This window comes from Montipora foliosa, chromosome 9, assembly GCF_036669935.1.
Source record: "Montipora foliosa isolate CH-2021 chromosome 9, ASM3666993v2, whole genome shotgun sequence".
NCBI lineage: Eukaryota > Metazoa > Cnidaria > Anthozoa > Scleractinia > Acroporidae > Montipora > Montipora foliosa.
The window spans coordinates 16,777,106-16,802,105 of NC_090877.1; the positions used below are offsets into that span (position 1 = coordinate 16,777,106).

At 39.5% G+C, this 25,000-nt stretch overlaps 2 protein-coding genes across 8 annotated transcripts in view; one reads left to right on the forward strand and one right to left on the reverse strand.

Moving 5' to 3' along the window:
- The first annotated feature begins 118 nt into the window (after positions 1 to 118).
- Positions 119 to 8,905, forward strand: LOC137969698 (fascin-2-like). The gene is made up of 2 exons (XM_068816034.1): positions 119 to 1,094; positions 7,083 to 8,905. Exons 1-2 carry the CDS (start codon positions 284 to 286, stop codon positions 7,742 to 7,744), a joined length of 1,473 nt encoding a protein of 490 aa, XP_068672135.1. The 5' UTR covers positions 119 to 283; the 3' UTR covers positions 7,745 to 8,905.
- A 5,089-nt stretch (positions 8,906 to 13,994) lies between these two features.
- The window catches only part of LOC137970883 (metabotropic glutamate receptor-like), a 17,985-nt gene continuing 6,979 nt past the window's right edge, over positions 13,995 to 25,000 (reverse strand). For 3 of the 7 annotated variants that reach the window (XM_068817519.1, XM_068817521.1, XM_068817520.1), the window contains exons 2-3: positions 19,373 to 20,671; positions 14,004 to 16,121 (exon numbers count right to left, since the gene is read on the reverse strand). In XM_068817519.1, the coding sequence (XP_068673620.1) occupies positions 14,553 to 16,121; positions 19,373 to 20,569 (2,766 nt within the window). In that variant the 5' untranslated portion in view covers positions 20,570 to 20,671 and the 3' untranslated portion in view covers positions 14,004 to 14,552. Of the gene's footprint in view, positions 16,122 to 19,372; positions 20,688 to 20,856; positions 21,002 to 24,038; positions 24,136 to 25,000 lie in introns of those variants that run through there. The other 4 variants (XM_068817516.1, XM_068817517.1, XM_068817518.1 and 1 more) reach the window with 4 other exon arrangements.

Sequence of the window (25,000 nt, forward strand, 5' to 3'; positions counted from 1 at the left end):
AAATGTCCCAACCACACGATAACAATCATAAATGATGTATCACGACACACCATGAAAGCTTAAGTCCACGAAGCAAGGCGTTACCCAGTCTAGTTTCCGCAAGGCCTGGATACTCAGTGGGTTCAAATGCCATAGTGTGGTGGACCGTGCGTCAACGAGGATCACACTCCTTCACGTTCGCTGTTGTCCGTCTTGACTTACTTATTAACCAGAACTTATTCTCGTCATCCTAATCAACCTATTAACGTTTTCCAGTCGAAAAAAACCGACATCCACGAACGGTATGGCTCCCAAGACGTATACATGGACTCTTGGACTCATGAACGACGCCAGCAGTAAATACCTAACTCTTGAGACGTTCGGTTTCAAGTTAAACGTGGATGGTGTCTCCTTGAAGAAAAAACAAATGTGGACTCTGGAGCAGGATGAGGGAAGTCAAATTTGCTACTTTCGAAGTCACCTTAACAGATATCTTTCTGCCGATCCCAAAGGCAATGTGAAGTGCGAGGAAGAAGAGCGAGGTGAGGAAACCAAATTCACGGTCGAGACACAATTCAGTGGGAAGTGGGCCATAAAGAGCGTGTATGGGGCGTACTTCGGCGGAACGAATGACCAGCTAAAATGCATTGCGAAGCCAGCCGGCACAGAGCTGTGGTGCATTCAGTTGGCAATGCATCCTCAAGTAAACTTGAAAAGCTCTCGAAGAACTCGATTCGCCCATCTTAACACGAAGACGGAAACCCTCGAAGCCACCGAGATAATTCCTTGGGGTGCAGACGCTATGATCACTCTAGAATTCGATGAAACTCAAGGAAAATATGCGATAGTGGCGAGCAATGGAAAGTATTTAAGCAACGATGGTTCTCTCCACGAGGAGGCCGGAAAAAAGAGTCTCTTCACCATTGAATTCCATGAGGGGGAGTTGGCTTTCAGGACCGACAAGGGCACTTATCTTACGGCCGTGGGAACAGGCAAGATTCAGGCTGGTAAAAACACTGCTGTTGGAAGAGACGAGCTGTTCACAATTCAAGATAGCCCACCGCAAGTTTCATTCATTGGACCGAAGGCTGGTCGGCGCCTCTCTATTCATCAAGGTTTGTACAGTATCATGTGGAAGAATTTAATACTTGTTTCGACTTTGATTTCTTTTGCTTTGCCATTGCAAATTATAATTTATAAATTGATTCAACGGATAATTACTTTGAAAATGTGAACAACTGATACCATCAATTTCATTCGGCTTCATCTGCTAAAATGCAAATGTGGTTGTGTTTATATACGAACAAAGCAATTGGCCTGAAAATGCTTTATGTTCACGCTCGTGGTTGTTTGATTAGGCCGATGACTATTGAGGGTGAAGACAAATAGATTTACGGTCCATGAACTTTAAACACGTGCATCAAGCTCTCGAGCACATTCATACAAATACGAGAGCTGAATAACTGAAGCCGCTGTACTAGCTAACTTCTAGCTAGCTAACTAATATCACAAAATCACATTTGAGAGTATGTAAAGTAAATGTGTTCACAATTGTTTGTAAAGCGTGCAAGATATTGGAAACATAAAATAGTGAAAGAGAGACCAAAAAATCGTTCAGATAAACGTCAAGTCCACAACCAAAACTCAGCTGATTCCCCTCACATTGTACAAAGGGAGTTTAATTTCCTCCAGGAAGAGGCGAAGTTCGAAAAAATTGGCAAACATTTCCGCATCTTACTTAAGCTCGTTTATAAGGAAACAAATGAACCGAAACATGAATTAATTTCTTACGATTATCGTGCGACCTTTTGTGACCGATTCTTTGTTTAGAATTATGCGTTTCTTATGCACGTCGTACTACACATTTCCTTCGCTCTCCAAAACGTCTTTTCTGTCTACATATCCTAGAATAGTGATATAATTTTTTTAATCAGAATGCGTATCCGTAGTCGTAGATTTGCGAAACGCCAAAATGTCTTTGAGAAAAATTCTCCGAATATTTCCTCTAATTTTGATTGTATTAAATTGGGGATGAGTTTTATCGTGTTCCTTCTTGAATCTCAAAATAGACTTCCGTAAAGAATAATTTTACATAATATTTTAACGAGCTCTATTACAATTTCCCTGATCAACTAGTATGACTCGCAGTGTCTCAGTAACATTCACATTTTTTTTGCTCAAGCGTTGTTTATTTTCATATTTCTTGAGGTGATCGAAAGCGCTATAACACTCATGCAGAAAGTAACCTAACCATGTGTATGTATATTATTAAATTTTGATTTTTTTTCCCAATAATTGGAAAAAATCAAAATAACAACCAATTAGCTTCTTACTTTCATTCCTACATCCAAAGCATTTGCCTTAAAAGGCAACACTTAAGCCTAATATGATTAATTTCGAACCAAACCATCCAAGAACATCTGGGGAATATCTTAAATCATGACGCTTTTCGGGCTTGTGTGTTATGATACTCAGTTTGAGGAGTGATGCAAAAAGTGATTTTGTTTTTCCAACACTTTTGTACTAGTCTGTATCTCGAACCAATTTGAAAAGTTCATTTATTTGTAAGTTCCTTGGATACTACAATCTGGTCTCTGCATAATGTGCATTGAGCTTTTAATCTTTAGAGTTTGGTGCAGTATTTTAAAGTAATTGTAAGTGTTAAAATAAATGTTAAGGTAACATAGTTAACAAGATGGTGTAAAGAAGTGCTAATCCTTCAGTCTAATTAGACAAGGAAAAAATGACAGCTTCTCAATCAAGCACTTTCCGTGCTTTCTCAAGATAATTAAGAAACGTTGAGACTTATGAATTATTCAACTGTGAACTCCTTCCACTGTCAATCCTTTTGGAACGAAGAAAAGTCAAAGAATATTTCAACATATTACATTGCAGCATTACTTCAGAAGGGGAAGCGTTGGAAAATCAATATTGTTCGTTGCCATGTCGATTTGAATTCAACTGAGTGAGTGACAATTTGGCATATCTCGAAAAATATCGACATTGGTCGTTGACATATCGATTACCGTAAAAGTCCATGTATAAGCCGCACCTTTTTACTCAAAATTCAAATCAAAAATCAGGGGTGTGGTTTATCTATGGAAACATTTGAGGTTGGAGTTTTCTAAGGCCTAATTAATATTCATAAAAACTTCTCAAGATGTCAGTGAATAAACCTTTTTCGCTTTTTCATAAGTGACAGCTCCTAAAGGAGTCATTTGTATTGAAGCATTTATTCATTCTTGGTCTTCAAGAGTTCTTTCAAGCAATTAACTTTCACTTTACTCAAACAACTGAACACCAACCCACAGGGAATCTCCATTCCTCCACAAAGCCTGCAGCAAGTCACTTCAACACATATCTTCCTGCTAGTGTGAGAAAATACCAAGATATCCGCGAATACTCGTGAGGCAAATGGCCGACTGCTTCAAATTGGAGCCTAGGCTCCTCTCCACATTTCGAAGCTTGGCTACTAAGCACTCGTGTATTGTTTCAATCGCCTTCAATTTCAACTTCATGGAGCATTTCAAAGTGATAATCTTGAGAAAAAAAAAAGGCATTGAGAGAGCACCTGAAGTTTTTTATAGTAAAATTAATTCACATAAATTATGACAAGTGAAATTTCGCTATCTAAAGACTTAATAATTATTGATATGAAAGCTCGTAACAATCAGTGTTTTGGAAGACTGTATGTACTTTAATATTTGCCCTTGTTTGTTTACTCTTAAAGTGCTACTATGACAAAATTCGCATCTTTCCTATCTAAGCCATTTTAAGACATAAGCTTGTAGTCTGTACGAGGAGGAGAATGCTGTTTACTATTTTCAAATATCTCTTTTTTTAAGTTTTTAAAATATGCAAATTAGCCAAGTGATGACGTCATACACTCAACCGAATTTTGATCAAATATGATGAAAAGAGATATCTCAGCCAATTTGTATCAGAAATGCTTGGTTCTTTGCAGTAAGATTCTAGTATATGTGCTCCACAATATGCACATACCAGTTTTGTTACCATGGCAACATACTAGGTTCCAGATCTCCCTGATTTTAAAGGCTTTCCTGGCCACCTTTGGTGTTCTATTTTGATATTTGCCAATGTTGCCTCATCTGCATGATCCTGCAATCATGTTAATATGTTACGTCTAGTTTGTGGCCTTGTTAAATGTTTTCTAGCTTAAAGGGGCTAGGTCACACTATTTTAGGTAATTTTCTTTAATTTTGTTAATTATGACCTCTAAACATCAAATTGGCAGAGCAAGAGTCTTTCATTTGCAAAATCACGGCCACATAACAACTGGGAATGATTTTCCAGCTTTGTAAATGACATTTTGATATAGATTGATATAAATTTGAAAAAAGGTGGGCCAACGTTTTTCAAATTTACATAAATTCAGTCCATTTCAATTCTCTCCAGTTTTGTCCATCCATGTCCCTTCTTGGCTTCCCTGTGTTTTGTTAGAGTTCTTCTATAGTTTTGAACAGTTATTTTGGTATTTTAGTTAATTCTATGACCATTCGATCAGTGCTGAAATTGCCTAAAATTGCGTGACCTAGCCCCGTTAAGATCACCAAAATATTGAAATCAGGTTGGAGGGAACTGGAAAAGAGTGAGTTGTCATGGGAACCAATTTCGTTATAGTCGTAGGTGTGTTGCCTGTAGAACTATTAGCCTACCAAGTTTCAATGGTCTGTGCTACAAATTGACCGAAATAGCTCTATTTATATACTTGACGTTATACTACAATCTTGGACAGAGTAAAATGGAACAGAAGTGCCCCCTCTCCCCCAAATCAAGGATGAAGGTGCGTGAAGGCCAAAACGCGCCATTTTCCCATCACTGATTTTGGGGGGAGGGGTGGTCTCAATGTTCCATTTAATTTGTCCAAGATTGTCTATGGAGGCTATGATGTCACAAATTCAAGATTTGGTCAATTAAGAGGTCATGTCAACACATTAATCATCCGAAACCACTGGCCTCTGACGCAGTCACGCTCGTCGCTAGTGTTGCAATGTGGAGATACTACATGGAAGATATTTTAAGAGAAGCGGAGCGTATAAAAAAGCCAAACCTAAAGTAAAAATTTGCCAGTACGATCAAGAATAAGGGTATAACTCTACGTAAAATTGACGAAAAAATTGCCATTGAGAAAAAGAATACCCGAGGAAACAAAAGTAAGAGTTAGAGTTCTCAAGCCCACTACTGATCTTACTCTGGAAGCATTTCTGGGGAGTTAATCGATAAAACTATAGGGTCTATGTAGGGTCGCATCGCTGACATTAAACGAAGCAATGGCAAAAGACTCAAGCATTAAAGTAGCGCCTTTAAAGCTTTGTAGAGCACTTGAATGGTTTTACATGACATTAAAACGTTTAAGGCACGATTCACAAGACTTTATATACGATTAACGTCTGTTTTGAGGCGCTTTTCAACGGTTAACAAGCAGTGGAAAAAAGTGTCAATCTGTTCTGTCACCTTTCTGGCCAGACGATGAAATCGTGAAAAATCGACAAAATTCGTTGCTGATAGCCGGCAAATCGTGCCCATCACTCGTGCTCTATTTTTCAGCGTGGAAAAATCAGAAGATAGATCAGGTAAATATCGCCAACAAATTTAAGGGAGCGCAAATGCAGTTCTCAAAAATTCAACAAGTTTGTGTATTCGGTATGGTTAGCGCACAGATGCAAAGTCTAAAGCGTAGAATGTGGGTAGGTTGGATAGTTGGATGGGGTAGATAATCTGTGGTAGAAGGTTCGAATCCTCCTTACAGCCGATTTCTTTTTCTTTTTTTTTTTTTTCCCAATAGTTTTATTCCCTTTTTTGTTTACAATTTATGTTAACGTGAATTGCCACTTGTATTTAGTTTTTTTCAGTGTCGCCTTGTTCAGTTTATTTTTTGAATGGGAGATGTGCTCTCGGATGATGTAACTTTTGAGCGAACGAGAGCAGATTTAGTGTTGTGATTACCCCATATACTACTGGTAACGCCAAGCAGGGGCTCATAGACAATCTTGGACAGAATAAAATGGAACAGAAATGCCCCCTCTCCCCTAAATCAAGGATGAAGGTGCATGAAGGCCAAAACGCGCCATTTTCCCATCACTGATTTTGGGGGGAGGGGTGGTCTCAATGTTCCATTTAATTTTTCCAACCCAATCCCCTCATTTGCATATTTTACACATTTTTCAAACTTAAATATCTCCGGAACCAATGCAGATATTTCCAAACGGCAAACGGTGTTTGTAATGTTTTCTGGAATTCTATATGATAAACTGAAAAACTCAAGGGATAAAAATTTGATCATAGTACAGTGTAGCACTTTAAAAACTTAATTGGAACTTCAAATTTTGTTGTCACTATCTTGGAATATACGTGACGTCATAGAGCCTAACCTGAAGTTTTGCAGGAAGCTTGAACACACAAAGCTGTTGAGATTCCTCTTCGTATTCCAGTCACACCTTTTTTTTTTTTCAGCAACATAAATTTCCGAAATAGGCCAGACAGACGAAACACCATTCATATTGTTCACATTTCCGAGAGAAAAGTGGGATCAGCTGAGCTCATTGACGTCATCAAAAATCCAAGATGGTGGCCTGCATGTGTGCATTTTTAACAAGGATTTCACAAGGGTGTATTTCAAGATTGAAATTTTGGTTAGAAGTTGTCCTCCTCATGAACTTTCTTTTATTCGATAAAAAAGGGTTGTCATTTGGAGTGAACTTCTCCTTTGAAGGGACACGTGGTATTAAATATCGAAATTGGGTATGCATGTAAAATTTTTGTGGACATAAATGCTTACAATTTATTGTGTGACAAAACGTGATTGACTCAACAAGCGCATGGCTTGAATGACATACCGCTGTAGAAGGGCCTGCCAGCATTAAAATCTACACCAATGGTTGAAAGTTGAACCTCGGAGTCCTCATACCAAAGATTTTTGCAAACCATTTAATGGCTTGCATCAGAATTGTGCACATAGTCTGACCTGGGGTGTTTTAGATAATGCCAACAAATTTTATCACTGGGATGAGGTTTTGTTTGAGAAACTGTGAAATTATGTGGAAAAAAAACTGTAGTTACATTCTTACCTTTTTACCTTAAAGGCATGGACGTTGGCCTGGAACGTCATGGTGAACTCACAGACACTGAAATCTTCCAGCTGGAGTTTGACAAAACAAATAACAAAGTGGCACTACTTGGTAGTAAGGGGTTGTATTGGGCCTTGGGTGACAAAGGTGTGACAGCCTCAGTTAAGGAACCTGGAGCCAACTCATGGTTTGAGCTTGAATGGCATGGTAAGCAAGTTGTGTTTAAGGCACACACTGGCAACTATATCACAGGCAAGGATAATGGTCAGCTCATTGAGGGCAGTGACACCATTGATGAGGAGAAGGCGTATCACATCCCGGAGGTTGTCAACAGGCCAATGTTGGTGCTTCGTGGTGAACATGGCTTTGTTGGTGTCAAACCAGGGACAAACAGAATTGAGAGTTACCGCTCAAAATATGATGTTTTTCTTGTGACATGCAGTGAGGGCAAGTACAAAATAAGTACTGCTGCAGGAAAGTTCTGGAGCACAGATGATGGAAACAACATTGTGCTGTGTGATGATGAAAGTGGTGCTGGCGAGTACTCTATTGAACTTCCCAAGTACAACAGAATGGCAATAAAGGCAGAAAATGGTTCCTACATCCAAGGCCACCAGAATGGATCATTTGCAGCAACTGGAAAAGAGATTGGAAAAGCGAGCTTATGGGAATACTAGTTAAATATACTGGAAATTAAAATTGTGACGTTATTTTTTCAAACACAGCATTAAAATAATGAAATTTTTAGAAAGCTGAAAGATGAATAATAAGCTGAACTTTTTCAGTGTGAATTTATTAATTAAAGCATGTAACTACAAATTTCATTGCACACAGTAATCTGAGACTATTTTGTGGTCTTGAATCTGTGAAGGTTGACAGAGAATTTGATAATGCATGCAATAACATCGTTTATTGTCATGGTTCAAAGAGGGGCTCTCTGTTTTTAATCACAAACTATCTGGGAGATATTTTGGCCTTACTGTTATTCTACTGTTAGTTTTTAAATCCTGACACTCAAATAGATTGATAAGAAGGTTATCATTCAAACTCTTAGACTATTTTAGGAGCCTTAGACTGACAGCAATAATAAAATTAACAGTATTACTTTTCAAACTTTTTCATAAAAGACTTACTGTGAAAATCAATAGCCCATAAAAGAGTAGAAACATTTTTGGAATGTTATTGTGGGTCAAGGACAACTTGACCAGGTATGAGAAAACTAAACTACCATATGTTTTGTCTCTGAAGAGTTAATTATTTTAAAAATTTATTGCCCTAAATCAAGTATTAAAAAGTTATATACACCAAAGAAATTAATAGCCACCATTTTTGTGACATTTTGCCAAAAATCTTGTCTGAAACCACAGCTGTAAGAAGTACTATAAAGCATGCATAATTCTTAAGGATGGCCTATTCTGCTTCATTTGAGATACTAAACAAGTGAGTTGGTTTCCATGTACAATAGGCCCTTTGCATAAATGGCGCCCAAATTTGAGTAACAATACTTTATACATCCTTAGCCTCGTGTTAATGTTTCAAGACAAAGGATTTTTCTCATGAATGTGAGGCTAAGGATGTATCAAGTATTGTTATTCAAATTTGGGTGCCATTTATGCAAAGGGTCTATTCCAAGGGGCATCTTGTTTTGCATGTCTTCAGTTTCTTCAGCCAGTGCATAAATAGCACTTGATGACTCTCTATGTTGTATTGAACAACTCTTTACATAACTAATAATATTAGGCTGTTATTATTAAAATACAATGTGTGAATAATATTTGTTGTAAAATCTGCCAAATATGCTATTGGAAGTTACAACAAATAAATTAACCTTTATTTCATGGTGTGACTACTACTGCATTTTAAGCACTACAACCAGCAGACTTTTCCAAGAAAAATACTGGTAGTCACGGGCAAAACTTGTTGGTGCAAATTAATTTACAAGTGCATTTGTCACAAGACTGCTAAGTGAATCCATTTATGGGAAATTACGACCTAGGTTTGACCTTGCAACATGCTCTGAAATGGGGCTTCAGTCGTCCAGGGAAGTGTTTCAGCACTGTACTTCTGGAAAACTTTATTCATTAACTGGTCAGGAAAAAATCGAATATTTCTGAAGGAATGGACCCAAAATAGTAGCTTGCTCAATTTTCTGCCAGAATTTGAAGACCATCTAAATCAGTGTCCAAAAACAAAGTCTTTTGAGTTGTGGAAATTATTGTCCTAGCATGTAGAGATGTGGTAGAATACATTAGAAAAAGTGATTGAGATGATTCTCTCTAGTTGATGTATTTTGATGTCTTTCATTTGGGTTAGAAAACTGGAAGCTGTTGTCTCAAAACCAAGGTCGTGAATATTCCTTTGATGACAACAAAGTGCTTTGTACATTTTTTTCCAAAATAAGTATGCATAGAAAATTATTTTCATGTCTTCGAAGCAACAGAGGCTTCCCTCTCTTTACTGTACCTCAGAAGAGGGACAAGGAGCCTCAACATTTCCTGATTTCATGGCACATAAAACGTGAAATGTTGTGGGCAAAGTGACAAAATTGTTGGAAAGATTGATTGGAACTAAGAGAATAAGCTGCATATCAAAAGTGCATTTTATAAGTTACCCTTTGTCTCCGAGGAGTGAACAACAAAATGTCTGCTAAACAGGTATTGAGTATGAAGTATATTGTCAGCTTAATGAAGAGGTGTGATCTTGATAAATTTAACACCAAATTCTCATGACTGCATATCAAAGAAAGCAGTGGTACTATTTAGGAGAATGAACGTTTCAATTGTGCTAATGATAGTTTTTAATTGGTACCAAAATTTGGTTTTAAGGTGAATGACTGGAGGCTTTTTAATATCTTTATCGGGAGTCTTGCTGAAAAAGTGAAGTTTGTGAAGAATGACAGGGTGAAAGTCTGTTTAGTCATTTCCCTTGATCTGTGATTGGTGCAGTGCTAAAAGCATTAACCTTAACAACAATGAGCTCCATAGAATCCCAGACTTGGAAGGGGAAAATTTGGAACTTCATTTTTGTTGTCTCAGTGTTTAATATTATACTGTCATGGTGGTAAAATGAAAGAGGAATTGGAAATATAGGTTATTTTCTTGCTTGTTTCCCGATCAATAGAGGCTTGCAGAACCTTAAGTTTGCATTATCTATTGTTACTCTAGTTATTTCAAATGTTTTCAAATGCATTGAATTTATCAAATTATATTAATTGTTTCAACATTAGAAAATTCAATTTACATGTAAAAGAGTTATCATCGTCATCATTATCAAGTGCATGTAAGATGTAAAAGGAATTTCCTGCATGTGCAATTAGATCATATCCACATGCATTTTGTGCTTAAGTAATAAATTATTATTATTATTATTATTATTATTATTATTATTATTAATTGTACTTTCTTTCTTATTTTTTTTTTGTTATGCATGCTTATTTGTTTTTATTTTTTGTGGATTCATGAGCTGGAGTGACTTAATGCCACATTCATTTCATTTCTTTTGACTATATTTCATTTGCAACAAACAAATAAGGCAAAACCGATGGGCCATTCCAGAATTGTGCAGAGAACTGGGGTGAGTTTCAAATAAATTGACACCATCATATGAAAGATAACATTGAGACTGGCCATCTGTCCAAGTTTGATGCTTTTTAGTCGAACAGAGACCAAGTTATGGACTTCAAAACATAGTTAAAAATCCATACAAATGTCTCTAATTTTGAGGCTGTCTCCCCCAAAACCATATAAACTCTTGAAAAAATTTTATCAGATTTGGGGCAACTGGGAAAATCCTGTCATGGACCTTCTATTTGGAAATAGGTGAGGTGAAAATCACTTTGTTTGCCTATTTTTATGAATATTACAGAAGTACAATTATAAGAGTTTATATGGTTTTTGGGGGACGCAACCCCAAAATTAGAGACGTTTGTATGGACTTTTAACTATGTTTTAAAGTCTGTAACTTGGTCTCTGTTCGACCTAAAAGCATCAAACTTGGACAGATGAAATTGGACAGATGGCCAATCTCGATATTATCTTTCATGTGATGGTGTCAATTTACCGATTGGTTCAAATTTGAAACTCGCCCCAGTTACCCACGCAATTTCGGAATGACCTATCGTGGGGTATTTGGCTTTGGCAGACGTGAAGGGGACTAGAACAAGGAGATTGTAAAAATTCAAATACCCGGTCCTATTCCCTCTACGATAGTGGCGCTTGTTTAAATTTCGTATCTTACAGATAGTGCCTCTTCTAAGGCACGAAAAAAAAAACCACAAACTGATACAGTAAACACCTGCACATAAGAACAAGTGGATTAAGAAAATCAGGCTGAAATTTGGCCAATAAAGCACCATATAAATAAGCACAAATTCAGCCTGATAAATAAAACATGTGCTTAATACAAAGGGAAAGGATATTAGGATAAGGAAACAATACAGTACAGTAACTTGTATCAAAGTACTATGGTTTTCAGGACCATTACAAACTATAAAATCTATTACAAAACAGCATTGTATGTTAATTAAACCTCTGTTAATATATTATTTGAAATATTTATGAAACCAATTTTAAAAACATTTTAAGAACACTTTCAGGCTGTTTTCTCACCAAGCACCCCTCAAATAAAAACACCTGAAAAAGGTGTTCTTATATGCGGGTGTTTTATACTGTATTACATGCAGCATGCAAAATAAATCACTTACAAGCTTAATGCGTGAAAAGTGGCTTATTTTCACCTTTCTCTCTTTCAGAATTTTGCTCTGTATCTGTAAATGACAGGCAACAAACGAAAGGTAAAATCCAACAAGTTTCTTTGATTTTGGCAAAACCCAAATTTCAATCTGCCATTTGCCGCAAACTCGACAAACTCCGTATAAGCTTATTTATAGCAAATTAACCTTCTAGAACAAAGGACAGAATTCGCTTTTTTAATTCTAATCAACGCCCATAAAATTATGGTATTAACGATTCGCTAAAGAATTGGTAAAAAGTTCCAAACGTGATGTTTGCTGCGTGTGATGAATCTCAAAGAATCATCACGACCTCGAGACGAGTATATTATTAAACAATGTTGCAAGCTCAACAAAGATGGCTGTGAAGGGCAAGAAACACTTGCTCAAGGAAGGTAATAGACAATATTTACCTAGTCAATAATGAACGCAGTTGGTGGAAGTGCTCATGTAGTAATTTGTTTCTGACAATGAAAGAATCTTTGGCTTGTTGATGCCATCTCGTACCATCTCAAACCGCTCACAGCGCTCATCTGTGTTTTCGCGCCCTTTCCTTGGTCATGTGATCGCGGCGACCAGGGGCCGCTTGCTCGAAATTCCTCTAAACTTAACGGGCCGTTTTCGGGTGTCACAATTCCCTTTGTATCTCAATAATGGAGAGGATTTTAGGTCGTCAAACTTCACAGCCATTTTGCTTTTTGTTACCTTGAAATCATGCTAAAAGATCGGCTTTCCAGAACAGGCGGTTGACAGTTTCACAAAGGCTTGTCGGGACTTTTGAGAAACGGGCCCCTGCACATTAATCTGGACAACATTACGGATGCAATCCTTACCTGGTTTTACACGTGCAGCGTGAAATGCCAACGTTAAGTGCCGTTCACACGAGGACCATAAACGCAACTAAGGTGAGAGATGATACAGAGGCAGTTTCAATAATAACAGGTGGATTAAGAAACAGAACGGGAAACCCAGTTGACGACGGGAGAGCGTGCGGCATAGTCTGGATTCTACTCTAACCTGACCAAGAGTGAATTAGATAAGAGTGTTGATCTATCACTTTGGTCTTGTCCCAGTACAGTCAGAAATGGATTTATTTATAGATACACTTAAGGACGGTGCCAACTATTGTTATTGCGCATACGTTCTGCGCATCTCGAGATACTCGGGTTTCCTATCAGTGATGCTTACTAACACAGGGATATTTTTGCGCGGTTTAAAACTATCCGGAAAAAGTAAATCTTAGTAAGTACTCTTGGCATCCAAAAAGAATTGGGGTTACCATGCATTTTTGAGAGATAATTAAGCTTCAATTTGAGAAAGAACGCCATACATTGCTTTGTATTTTAAAGCTGTTTACAAATATTATGCATGAATTATCTCTGAAAAATGCGTGGTTACCCCCAATTTTCTTTTTGGATTTCAACAACACTTGTTAAGATCTACATTTCCTCCATAATCATAAACCGGGGCAAAGATATCTTTCAATAAGTAGGCGCCTTCCTTAACACGCGAAACAAAAAAAGGGCCACCAATTTAGTTTTCATTCATATGTAAAGTAGAACTAATTACCATCACAGAAACTTCGCACTTGGACTCGCTTTGAAGAGAAGGCAGACATGAACTCGGAAATGGCCTATTCATTCTTGTCTGACCTAGTATGGACGTTCATTTGGAACTGCTATCGTGTGCTTGTACATGCATTTTTGTTTGGGTTGTCCCGGTTTACACGCCAACGCAAGGACAAAAAAATGCAAATGCAAGAGAATGAAAATCTTTATTCCCTGATATTTGCGTTTATGTCGTGCATGGTTCACATGTGTATTTTCTTGCGTTTGCATTTGTTCTGCATTTGCGTTTGCGTTGCGGGGGTGACCCTCTCGTCACGGATGAGAGAGGCCGGCGAGCAATGAGCGACTTTCATATAACCCGCAATGCACTTTGTTTTCCCCACAAAATTTTGCATAAACTATTGTTTTCAAATGCACTTGGGAATAGTTGACAATAGTTAATGCAAATTTTTTTGGGGAAAACAAAATTCATTGCGGGTTATATGAAACTAGTACTCCAAGAAATGGTCCATGGAACAAGGAAACGTGGCGGTATTTTTCCAGTTCCCTTTGACGGGTTCAACGCAACCAGCTTGCCTTTCAACCGCAGGCTGCACGCATGCAAAATGCCGAAAAAGAAACCACGCAGGTGAGATGCACAGCATCCTATATTTTTCTTTCGTTATAAATGTATCTAAGACCTTCATGACAAAACAATACTATAAAAACTTCAATTTATCCCTTCTTAAAAACGTTTACACCTCGGCACCGCGCTTTCCCCTTTTTGAGGCAAGTCTCTCGAATGTCTATTTTAAACCAAAGAGGAAATGTAACACTTGTCTTTACACAGGGAAACTGTCAGGCCTTTCTCTACTTTCGCTTACAAGCCCCTGTTTTCTGCGGTAGCGATATATTTATATTGTGTTTTTCCTAAACTTCCAACAACCATGCGGGATCTCTTTCTTGTTTCACAAAACAGAATAAATGTCATGGGTTTTGTCCTTCATATGGATCATAAATTGGAATCAATAAGCAGGGAACTAAAACTCGACCAATAATAATATTTTCCGTAACTCGTAGCCGATACTTTACTAAAACAGGTTCATGTCATTAAACTTGCTTTTGACTTTAAAAAACTCCTCGAAGACGATTCAAAAAAATTTCGCCAACAGGTCTCCGGCCAATAGTAATGTCTTAGTAACCTAACTCTTAAACATCGGTGTCGTTCATGAGTTCCTGTGACTCAGTTTTATCCGGATCTCCGTGGTCCTTGTTCTTAGCAGGCTCCTCAGCACTGCCGCGTTTTTCCATCATGGGCGAATCTTCATTTGTGACGCGTAAGGACGCTTGTTCCTGGGTCTTTACGTATATACTCCATGGAGAGACATCGGCTTGATTCTTTTCCGGTTGAAAGACGATGACATACCACTTAGGGAGATAAATGCAGGCCAGAATGTCGACAGCGAACATGAAGTCAACGAACGCCAAACCCCAAACCTTCCCTTTACCGTACACGCCATGGCCGACCGCCACGTAGATGAAACAGATGGCGTACCAGAAGAAAATGCAAAGGGAAGTCCATCGTACTTCCATGTCATTCTCTGGGCTGATTTCTTCGTTTGCAGACAGAATGGAGTATAAAGTCGCAATGAACATAATGTATAATATGATAAACAAAAAGCCGAAGCCAGTGTGGATGGAACACTCAATGTAGACCGTGAAAGGATCATCTGTGGGGAAGCGCAAGATGTGGTTGGGAAAGAAAAGAGCGATAATAATGATCACAATCACGTGGAGTACGATGGTCACCATGGCAACTACGATTCGTGGAGTACACATGCTGTTTCCCCAGCTTTCTTTGATCTGGCCCTCTTCATCATAAAAGCGGTTGTCGACATAGAGGCTCTTGGCTATCAAGGCAGTCAGAGGAATACAAAGAGCCAAGGTGAAAAAGGCTCGGTAACCTTCACAAGACAAATCGCTCGGCTTGCTGAAGAGAGGAATTGGAACCAGAAAGAGGATAATCACCAATGGCAACGTGATGAGTAAGGCATTTTTCGAACGACGCATCACTGGTGTGTCTCTGTTCTTAAAGAATACCACTGCAACGTAGACACTGAAGCAAACTCCCACCACCATGATAAACAGCATCACTAAGCTACCAGCGTCGCTCCAATAGGCATAATCTTCGTATTGCTCAATACAGTCGTCCTGTGCAGTGCTGGCTGCGTAACCATCTGGGCATGCTGTGCAAGCCAACGAATCTTCTATTTTGCTGACGGTATTCTTGGCACACTTTATGCAATGCCAACAGCATTCAGATTCCGCGGGGTTTTTCCTCAAAGCTTTGTACGTTCCAGGGTTGCAAGGCTCGTGGCAAATAGACTTTGGTATTTCATCACTTTTAGCGTTCCACTGAATTTCTTTCACGGACCGCAGGGTCATCTCTGGAGTTCCATTTCCTGATTGCTTCCAACTCCCGACTGGCGACAGCTTAAGTTTCGATAGATCGTCGGCTGACATATCTGAACTATCCACATTTTTCTGCAGGTTCCATATCTTGTACTCTGTTTCGTAGAGATTTCTCTTGTGATTAAAACGAATCCTGTGCCCACTGAGGCTCTTGAAGTTCACGTTTTGAATGTAAGTGTGAAATTCGTGATTTTCAGGACAGTTTTTCTTGCATTTTTCTCTGTGAGCGAGAGCGTGTGCCACGGCGAAGATTGAATCAATAGTACAGGTAGCGCTGTCTGCCATGGACACCAACGCCTCAACGACCTATGGTAAGAAGTATGACAAAACAAACAAAATAATGACCTAATGAAAGAAAGGCCACCGTCTGCAACTACGACAATGAGTAGTCAACTACCATCAGGGGACTTGCCCGACAGGACGAAAATATTACGGAAACATAAGATTTCTTCATACAACGAAGCTGCTCTGATTTTTAACTCGTTTCGCATGCATAATGTGCAGCAATTGTCCTGCAATTAAATTAGCGTAAGGGATAAATAAAACGTTAACGGCGCAAGCTCACGTCCTCCAGATAACCTTGAAAGTGACCGTTTCACGTCGTTAGCGACCTGGCCCCAGTTGTTAAAACGATGGATAGCGCTATCCAGCTATAAATCACTATCCAGTGGATAAGTAAAAGCGAAACCAATTGCGTTATCCAATGGATAGTGATTTATCCGGTGGGTAGCGTTATCCGTCGTTTGAACAACTGGGGCCTGCATATTGGAGTACGATGACTATTATGAGTACTAGTTCTCAGTTCTGAGCGCGCGCATTTCGAAAAAATCGTTCCTAAAACCTAATGCGTGTGCTCAGTGCAGAAAACGCGTACTCGTAGTCATTCGGGCTAGTCATTCGAGTACTCCAATCTGAAAGTGGCTAACTGTTTACTGAGACTGTGACGGCAACGAAGTCAACTAAAATGTGAAACGCTCTTTCGGAATGTGAAAAAACATTTGGTTTGCTCTTGACACCTAGCACTTTTTTGGCGTTTTCGACCTCGGAGACGTCTTCGTTACGCCACAAAACAATAATGAGAGCACTCGCCTTCCACCAAGGTGGCCCAGGATCGATTCCGGGATTCTACGCCATATGTGGGTTGAGTTTATTGGTTCTCTACTCTGCTCCGAGAGGTTTTTCCCCGGGTAATCCGGTTTTCCCCTCTCCTCAAAAATCAACATTTGCAGGCTCAGCTCAGTTGGCTAGTGCGCGGCTTTGGGAGCAAGGGGTCGCCAGTTCGATCCTCGGTGACTTCAACGTCTGGTTCCACTTTTCTCTGATCCGTGTAGCTATAGCTTTAAATATCCGTGAAACGGAGCACTGACAGAGGGAGGGGGGTAAAAGGCGCGCCGTCGGCTTCCATTGATACCAGTTTCGTGACTGAAGGAACTACCGACGTTAAATAAATTAACTTTACGTTGACTTTAAACGAGGAAAAATAATCGTGCTGCACGTGCAGCACGCATTGTAGTCCACATTTTTGCGGTACTCTGCTTAACGACGACGTGAAATCACCAAATTTGTGGTTGTGATGACGATCTGAGCTTGCATCAGAGAATCTTTCATTCTCTATTTTCACTCTAAAAACGCTCTTACCAATTTATTTTTAGGATACTTCGCTACTATTGTAAGAACTAAACGAGGTGGAAAAATCGCGAGAGTCTCTAATTGCGCAAGTTATTTTTTGGGGTGACGTTTTCGTTGACGTCTTCGTCGTAGATCTTAGGGTCCCTATTGTGGAGCATAGAAAATATTAGCGTCGACAACCAGTGAGAGTACGAGAGGAAGTCTCGAAATTGTGCTCTCCGTATTTAGGTAAGAGTCTAGTACTATTTTATGCACACTCAGGTTATTCTTTGGCAAAACATCGGCCGCCGATATTAAAAATTTTTAAATGATTTTAAACTGCTTTCTGCTTCAAAATCCCCCAAATTATATTAGATGATTATATGATTATTACAGCTTTATCACAAAAGAAACAGTTCTAAATCAAACGCATTTTCTTTTTGACAAACTCTTACTTACCGCTACAACTTCTCGATGTAAAGTCGTCGCAGACCAACTTGCCGGGACCAGTTGAGCACGCCGGGCTGCGCAGTACGGATGCGCAGTAATCAAAATCCCAGGCCCCGGTTGTTCAAAAGGTGGATAGCGCTATCCACCGGATAAATCACTATCCATTGGATAGCGCAATTGGTTTCGCTATGACTTAGAGCGGTTTTCAAATGAGTGTCGTAAAACCAAAACCAAAGTAATTACTTTGGCCAATCAAAAAGGACGGAGACAATCCAGTAAACCAATCAAAACTCGAAGTAATTACACGTAGCCGACACAAAGCGCGGGAACATGTGCACGCGCGAGCCACGATTGGTTTTGGTTTCACTTCTGATTGGTTGAAAAAATGGCGCGAGAACTTTGGACCAATCACTGAGTGAAGTAATCATAAACCAAAGTAATTCACTAATTACTTTCGACACTCATGCAATTGAAAACCACTCTATCCACTGGATAGTGATTTATCCGGTGGATAGAGCTATCCGTTGTTTGAACAGCTGGCCCCAGAACTCGAACTCGAAGCCAGACTCGTTATTGATGCTATCATTCTGTCTTATGACAGCGACAACGGCGACGATAAAGGGAAGTTAATCAAGAAAAGTCTGTGTGGATTTTTATGTTACTATTACTATTTTTCCAAGTCGTTTTACCTTTCAAATGTGTAGCACCTTTTTAGAAAAAACTAATCTGCTTGAATGGGGTGCGTAGCTTGAAAATCATGTCCTCCACAATAATTTCGCGTCTTTGTCGAGAAAATGACGAATGATCAAGACTGATAACAAACGAACGCGAAGAGCATGCCCGGCGACTGTTTCTCGCTGCTGCCGACATCGTTATTGCAATGAAAATAGACAAAAGGAGTAAATATAAAAACAAATGACTTATTCATGGCCTGTTAACCCGAGGAAAAAATCTCTGTTCTAGAGAGATCATAGAGTGCATACCTGATTTAAGCTCATTCAATTTGCAACCAAAAGACTGAATTTGCCCAATGGTTTAGAGCTTTCTCAATAGCAAAAGCCGAAATAGTGATATCTACCCAAGATTGGGGAAGTTCCCAGCACCAAAAGGTGTGAATGTAAAGAAAATTAAACGCCTACGCCTACGTCAAAATCCTGTTTCTCGAAAGTAACGAAAACGTTTCGGGCCCGAAAAGCCATTTACGAAATCGCCATCTTCTTTCTTTTGTTTTGATAGGCTGGTATTTTCACATGTTTTCAAGAAAACAAAAAGCAAAATGATAGTTAAATTTCACAGCTTAAAACTCCTCTGTTCTCAAGATACAGAGAGAATTCTGACACCCGAAGAGGGGCTTTCGAGAAACGGGCCCCTGGAATGATGAACACATGAGCTCCAACGAACTGACAAGTCTTTCAATTGTTCAACAGCAAGCCCTCCTCCCCTTGCATATCCCCCTCCCCGTAATTTTGGACCCCAGGGATACAAGCAAAGCCATTTACCTGGTTAAGTTTGGTTTTGTTAACTCCGCAGGGTGGATCACTGCATTGTTGCGTGCTGGGAGGGAAAGTGGTAGTGGGAATCGGTGTCGCAGATGAGGCCGGGTTCGGTGAGTTCGTGGTTAAGTTGGAGTCAGATGATAAATTTGTTGGGGCAGGAGGTTGAAGAGATGGAACGGAACTCGTTGAGGTCACCATTTCCATAATCCATTCGTTTCTTTGAGGATTATTGTGTAGGTCGCGCAGAAATGTTTTAAATTCAAGGATGGAAGCTGAGGTCCCAACTCTGAACATGCCTTGCGCTGCAGTGTTGTTCTTTAAAAACCTGACTTTGTTGTCCCAAGAACCATCGCTCACGATCCACGTAAGATCAACGACTTTCTGCTTAAATGCTTCATCAATAATTCCTTTAAATAAGTTCTTCGATGTCAACATTACGATGACTGAATAGTTGTTCTCCTCCCCTAGTGATGAAACAAATTTCCTGATTTGGGTTTCACTTGAGCTGACTGGCAACAGGTAATTCCTTGCGACACAAACAAACTTCTTAGCAGCTTCCTGCTGAAATAAACTCGCTCTATATCTTCCTTCGTCGCTGTCATCGTAAACCAGTGCAGTGTAAGTCCAGTTATAACGAGCGGCAAGATCAGCGATCGCTCTTAAATTGGTTCTGTCCCTCGCAGTAGCGTGAAAAATAAATTCCGCATGTGAGATTAAGTCTGGTTTTTTCTTCACACGGTACGTTGAAGGGATACAACTCATGTGAGGGGTCGAAGAGCTAAGCAGAAGCAATATTACGTGGCGATACTCCGACTGTTCATCATGGGGAAGTTTTCCCACCGCTGCAGCCAAGAATGGCTCCTTTGGTCTGTATAAAACCAGATCCAACGCAGCCTTGTACGGACGAGGACAAGTGTCCCTGATATCACATCCCAGCGTTGCTTTAAGATCAACGTGTTTTTTGCTATTAATTTCTTCGATGGCAAACAAAATAGCTTCCACAGTCAAGATGCCGTTTAAGTCTGGGGTGGCGCACTCACTTTCTGAGACGCTTCCCTTTTGATGCACGGAAACAAGACCACCAATTAACGCCTCGCCGTTTCTTTTTAAAGATTTGCCCGCCGACGCTGTGTTTGCAGCTTGTAAAATGAAGGACAAGAGGATCACCATTAGCGGAACACGTGCAATGCACTGATCCATGCTAACTTTCTGCGACAGCCGATCAGGTCCGTTGTGTCCACGGCGGTTAGAAAAAAGCCTCACGTCTTAGACGGCAACTGGGCTCCTCAGTTACTGCGAAAGCTTTAAAAAAGGGCAACTTTAGATAGGAAAGATCAATTTTGATTCCCATTTACTCAATCTACGCTAATCATATAAAACAATTTCAGCGATTAAGCGACCAGCGAAATTTAATTTCGAACGATTTCAATTGTATTTTGAAAGTCCTCTGGTTATCTCTGCGCTGAGTAAAAACCAATTAAACATACCTTATGTTGATTTAGATCAAACAAAAAATAGGAATGAATGTTAAACGAGCACCATAGTACAGAAATAAGTCCACTTGTGTTATTCAGAACAACACAGGATCACAAATCGTTGCTAAGACTTCGTATAATTAGACCCAACTGATTTGTTAGAATAATTGACAATCCCCGACCACTTGTCTTAAAACGATTTGCATTTGACCCGAAACAAACATAATAAAGGACGTTATCAAATCCAAATCTTGCTTCGAAAGGCCTGTGGGCAGCTGCAAATTCATTTTTTAAAATTGAAGACTAAATTCACTCCATTGTCTTTCCGATTTAACTTCTTTCCCGCTCAAATGAGCTTGATTTAACGTAAGTGGAGCAGAAATCTGGATTGGGCAAGCAGACCGTGGGAAACTGATATCAGTCGAAGATAGTTTCTTCTCTCAAACGCCTGCTTAAACTTATAGCGTGCTAGCCACATGACTGTTAAGGTTTGACACAAAAAATATGCAGACTCTTCGCGACCGCAAAGTGACTGAGTGACTAGTTTTATATCGACGACTATAAAAAACATAGAGTCAAGATCGCTGACTGCAGTTGATTTCTTTAACTGCAAAATTTAATCGTATCTGGACATAAAAACGAGTTCCCACTGACCCGCTGACAATCATTGTCTCTTTGCTTAAAAAGTGAAATTAGTTTGATTTGCATAATGACGAATGTCGGCTGTGGTCGCTTGATTGAAATCCTCGCAAGCATCGTCGTAACCTGCGATCAAGCGTACTTTTCTTGAGACAGGGCGCTAAAAAGTACCTTTTCCCACCATGTCTAAGGAAAAGTACGCCTGATCGCAGGTTAGCATCGTCGCAACATTGAAGAGAATGGATCTAAATATTTACAATTTGCACAAAACGATGACTTTCAGATAGCCCTTTGCATCTCTTAATACTGAAAACGAGTTTGAATTAACGAGATCAACGAACAAAGCTGAACTGACGTTTTGTTTGTCCCGTTCTTTGAAATCCGTAACTTAATAGTACTCAGTCACTAAGAAAAGCAAAAAAACAAAACCAGCACGCAAAAAAGAAAAATTAAAATAAAAACAAAACAAAGACAAATTGATTGTGTCAAAGGCGTTGCCAAAAGTTATATAATTCCATACAATATAGAATTAAGACCAATGATCCAGACTTGGAAAGAACACGAGGTCATCTTTAAAGCCAATTTATTCGGACCGATCGCAAACCATAGCCTTATAAAAATGAAAGTTCGAAAGAATGTTTCTAGGCAAATTCGAATAAAATCACATCACTAATCCTTCATGGTTGCACTTAGAACATTTGGCCTCATAACACGGTTCGGAATTTATGTCCAGTTTATTTCCAAGGCCAACTATCCTGGCTCATTCCAATTGCTCCGATGTAAACTGGTTTAATACTGATCAAGAATAGAGATAGAATGCTCGAAGGCGGATACATGTATTGCCGGCCGAAGGGGAATTGATGGCCACATCCTCTGATATTAGGGTACACAGTCAAAGATTACATTTAAAATTGAAAAATAACGTCAAATTTACCAGGACTCGAAACCAGAGAATTTAGCGCCTTGCGGAAGAGCAGCTGGAGTTGCTCTACAATGTAATGCAGATTAAATCATTTCGAAATCTTCATTTTTTACCGACAAGCAATCACCAAACGTAACCTGTATGCAGACTTGATTGAGCGAAATTTTGGGAGCAAGAACATAATAGGAGGTTTTCACATAACGGCGTCGCCGCCTTGCTGTTGGACGAACACAAAAGATCTTTCATTAGCTTCTTTTGTTCGTCCACCAGACGTCGTACATTTCTCTATTGTTATTGAATTCCCTAGAGGTTGGTTGAAAACATCCTACATAAAAAGGAACGGAAGTGCATGAAAGGAGACTGTTTGCCTTTCAAATAACGAGCAGGAATATAAATATTTGCTTAACTTAGGGTGCGTTCGATTGACCGTATTCCGGAATAGGAATACATGGAATATAAGTTAGAAATACTTCGTTTTTACGGAGATTCACATTAAAATTGTCAAACATCTGCTAAAATGGTGTTTTAAACATATTTTTATTATCCTTCCTGCTTCGAAACGCGCCAAACATACCGTTTTAGTCATCACTCCACGTATTCTTATTCCGGAATAGCGTCAATCGAACGCGCCCTTAGTGTCAAATAAAATGATGCAGCCAAAGGACCTTTGAGGGTTTCTTCTGGAACATGGTGCCAGGGATTTATTGATGGCCCCTAAAAAGGACTTACACCAGAGGGAGGCAAGGTGGGACGTCAGAAAGGGAGAGTGGGCTGAGAATGAAAGAGGAAGCCGAGTCTGCTCCAAATACTAAGGGCGCTTTCCATTTCTCCAGAAGAATGCGAGGGAATTGTTATGCAAGTGTTTCTTCATTATTGCATTTTCTTTGCAAACTGACGGGTCTGGCTGGCCAGTTCTAACAAATGGAAAGCGCATTAAGTCTTGCCATATGCCCTATTCCATGCCTAACAAGGCCGTCTGAAGGAAATGACAGACATACCCTTGTACGTTTTGGACAAGTCAGCGGACGCACAAACTTGCATTTTGCCAAGGGCTTGTCAGTCCTTTCCGTACCTCCCACCAACCGCCAACCCCCCTCCCCCCCCCTCCCCCACCACCAGCAAGTGTCACTTTTAGCGAGTAGGATACATGACCTCAATTTTCTTTTAGAGACTTGAAAACACGTGAATGCTGTTTCTAAAATCTCCTTGCCATTTAAACTGACCATGCAAACAGTCGATATAAGTTGAATCTATTTGCCTTGGCAGCTTTTTCTACCTTCCAATGAGAACTGTTAACTTCCAGTTATGCCGATACTTAAGGACAGATGAACATGTTTGTTGTACGATAAATCAACCACTTCATGCTTTAAATTTTAGGCAATCTCCAAAGACGCAGTACCATGCATAATTTCTTTCTTCATTCAAAAGTTCATAGCAACTCTTTTTCTTTACTGAAAACGCAAAAAGAAGAGTCCTCTAGCATGAACTTTTAAATTTCAAAAATGACCCTAAATTTCGACAGCTGAAAGTTGAAACTATATTCCCAAAAGCACTCCTCAAGATCTCCGATTCATTCCGGAAGTAAGGAATCAAGACATCGCCATAAGGAATAACTAATGAAAACTGTAAATACCACATTAAAAGCTGTGATCTTGAATCCACAATTTTGCATCGGCGAAGCTTAGCTTCTTTGATTGAAAATTTGCAGCTTATTTTTGTGTATTGGGTCGTCTGATAAACAGACAAAATTATTGTTGGAGCCTGACAAAACAGGTAAAGCTTCGCGACCTGTTCGCCTTTTTTGGCGTAATTGCGTAATCCAGGTTGAGAATCTCATATGGGGAAAGCTGATAAAATGATGAAAAGAGGCTAGTGATCGATTATCAGTCAGTCAGAAGTTGTTTGTAAAAGAGATGTGGTGATTTGTACAAGATAAATCTGACCCCGAAGCGGCTGATCAGATTAAGAACGATATGTTCACTGAATTCCGCATGTGAGACAATTATAGTGATTCAGTCCAAAAACTGTTTGAGGCGATTTATTCTGCAGTTATTAAAGAAACATAAAAAAGATATTTAGCTGCAAACTAAGACAGCTGCAAAAATTTGGCTCATGCGATTGCAAACGAGAGAAAGAACATATTTTTGACACTCTGACAAACATGACTAATTAAGGTCGTCGCTATTTTAGTCGCAGGTTACGTTACTTTTAGAGTGGAAATCTCTCATTGCTACTGTTTATACTGTTCATGATGAAGCCTGCAAAAGCAAGGATTAACTCAAAAGAATAGAATCCTGCTTTTCTTCTGTACTTTTCAACAACCCCTAGTGCTCTCACAAAACGCCTTGCTCTGTGACTACTTTTATTCTGCCTACAGCCGGATTGAGTAGGACTCCCCAGGAGGACTCCATTCTCACGTCTTGTGGCTCATAATAACTTAAGACTCAAGGCTTGTCGTGGTCATGACAATCGTTTTCATACTCCTTATAGTAACTTCGAGAAATAGTTAGAATTTAACCCATGTAGCTTGAGCATTGAAAACAGCCCACAAACTATTTGCGTGACAAGCAGAGAATGGCAAAAATTGAGACAAGC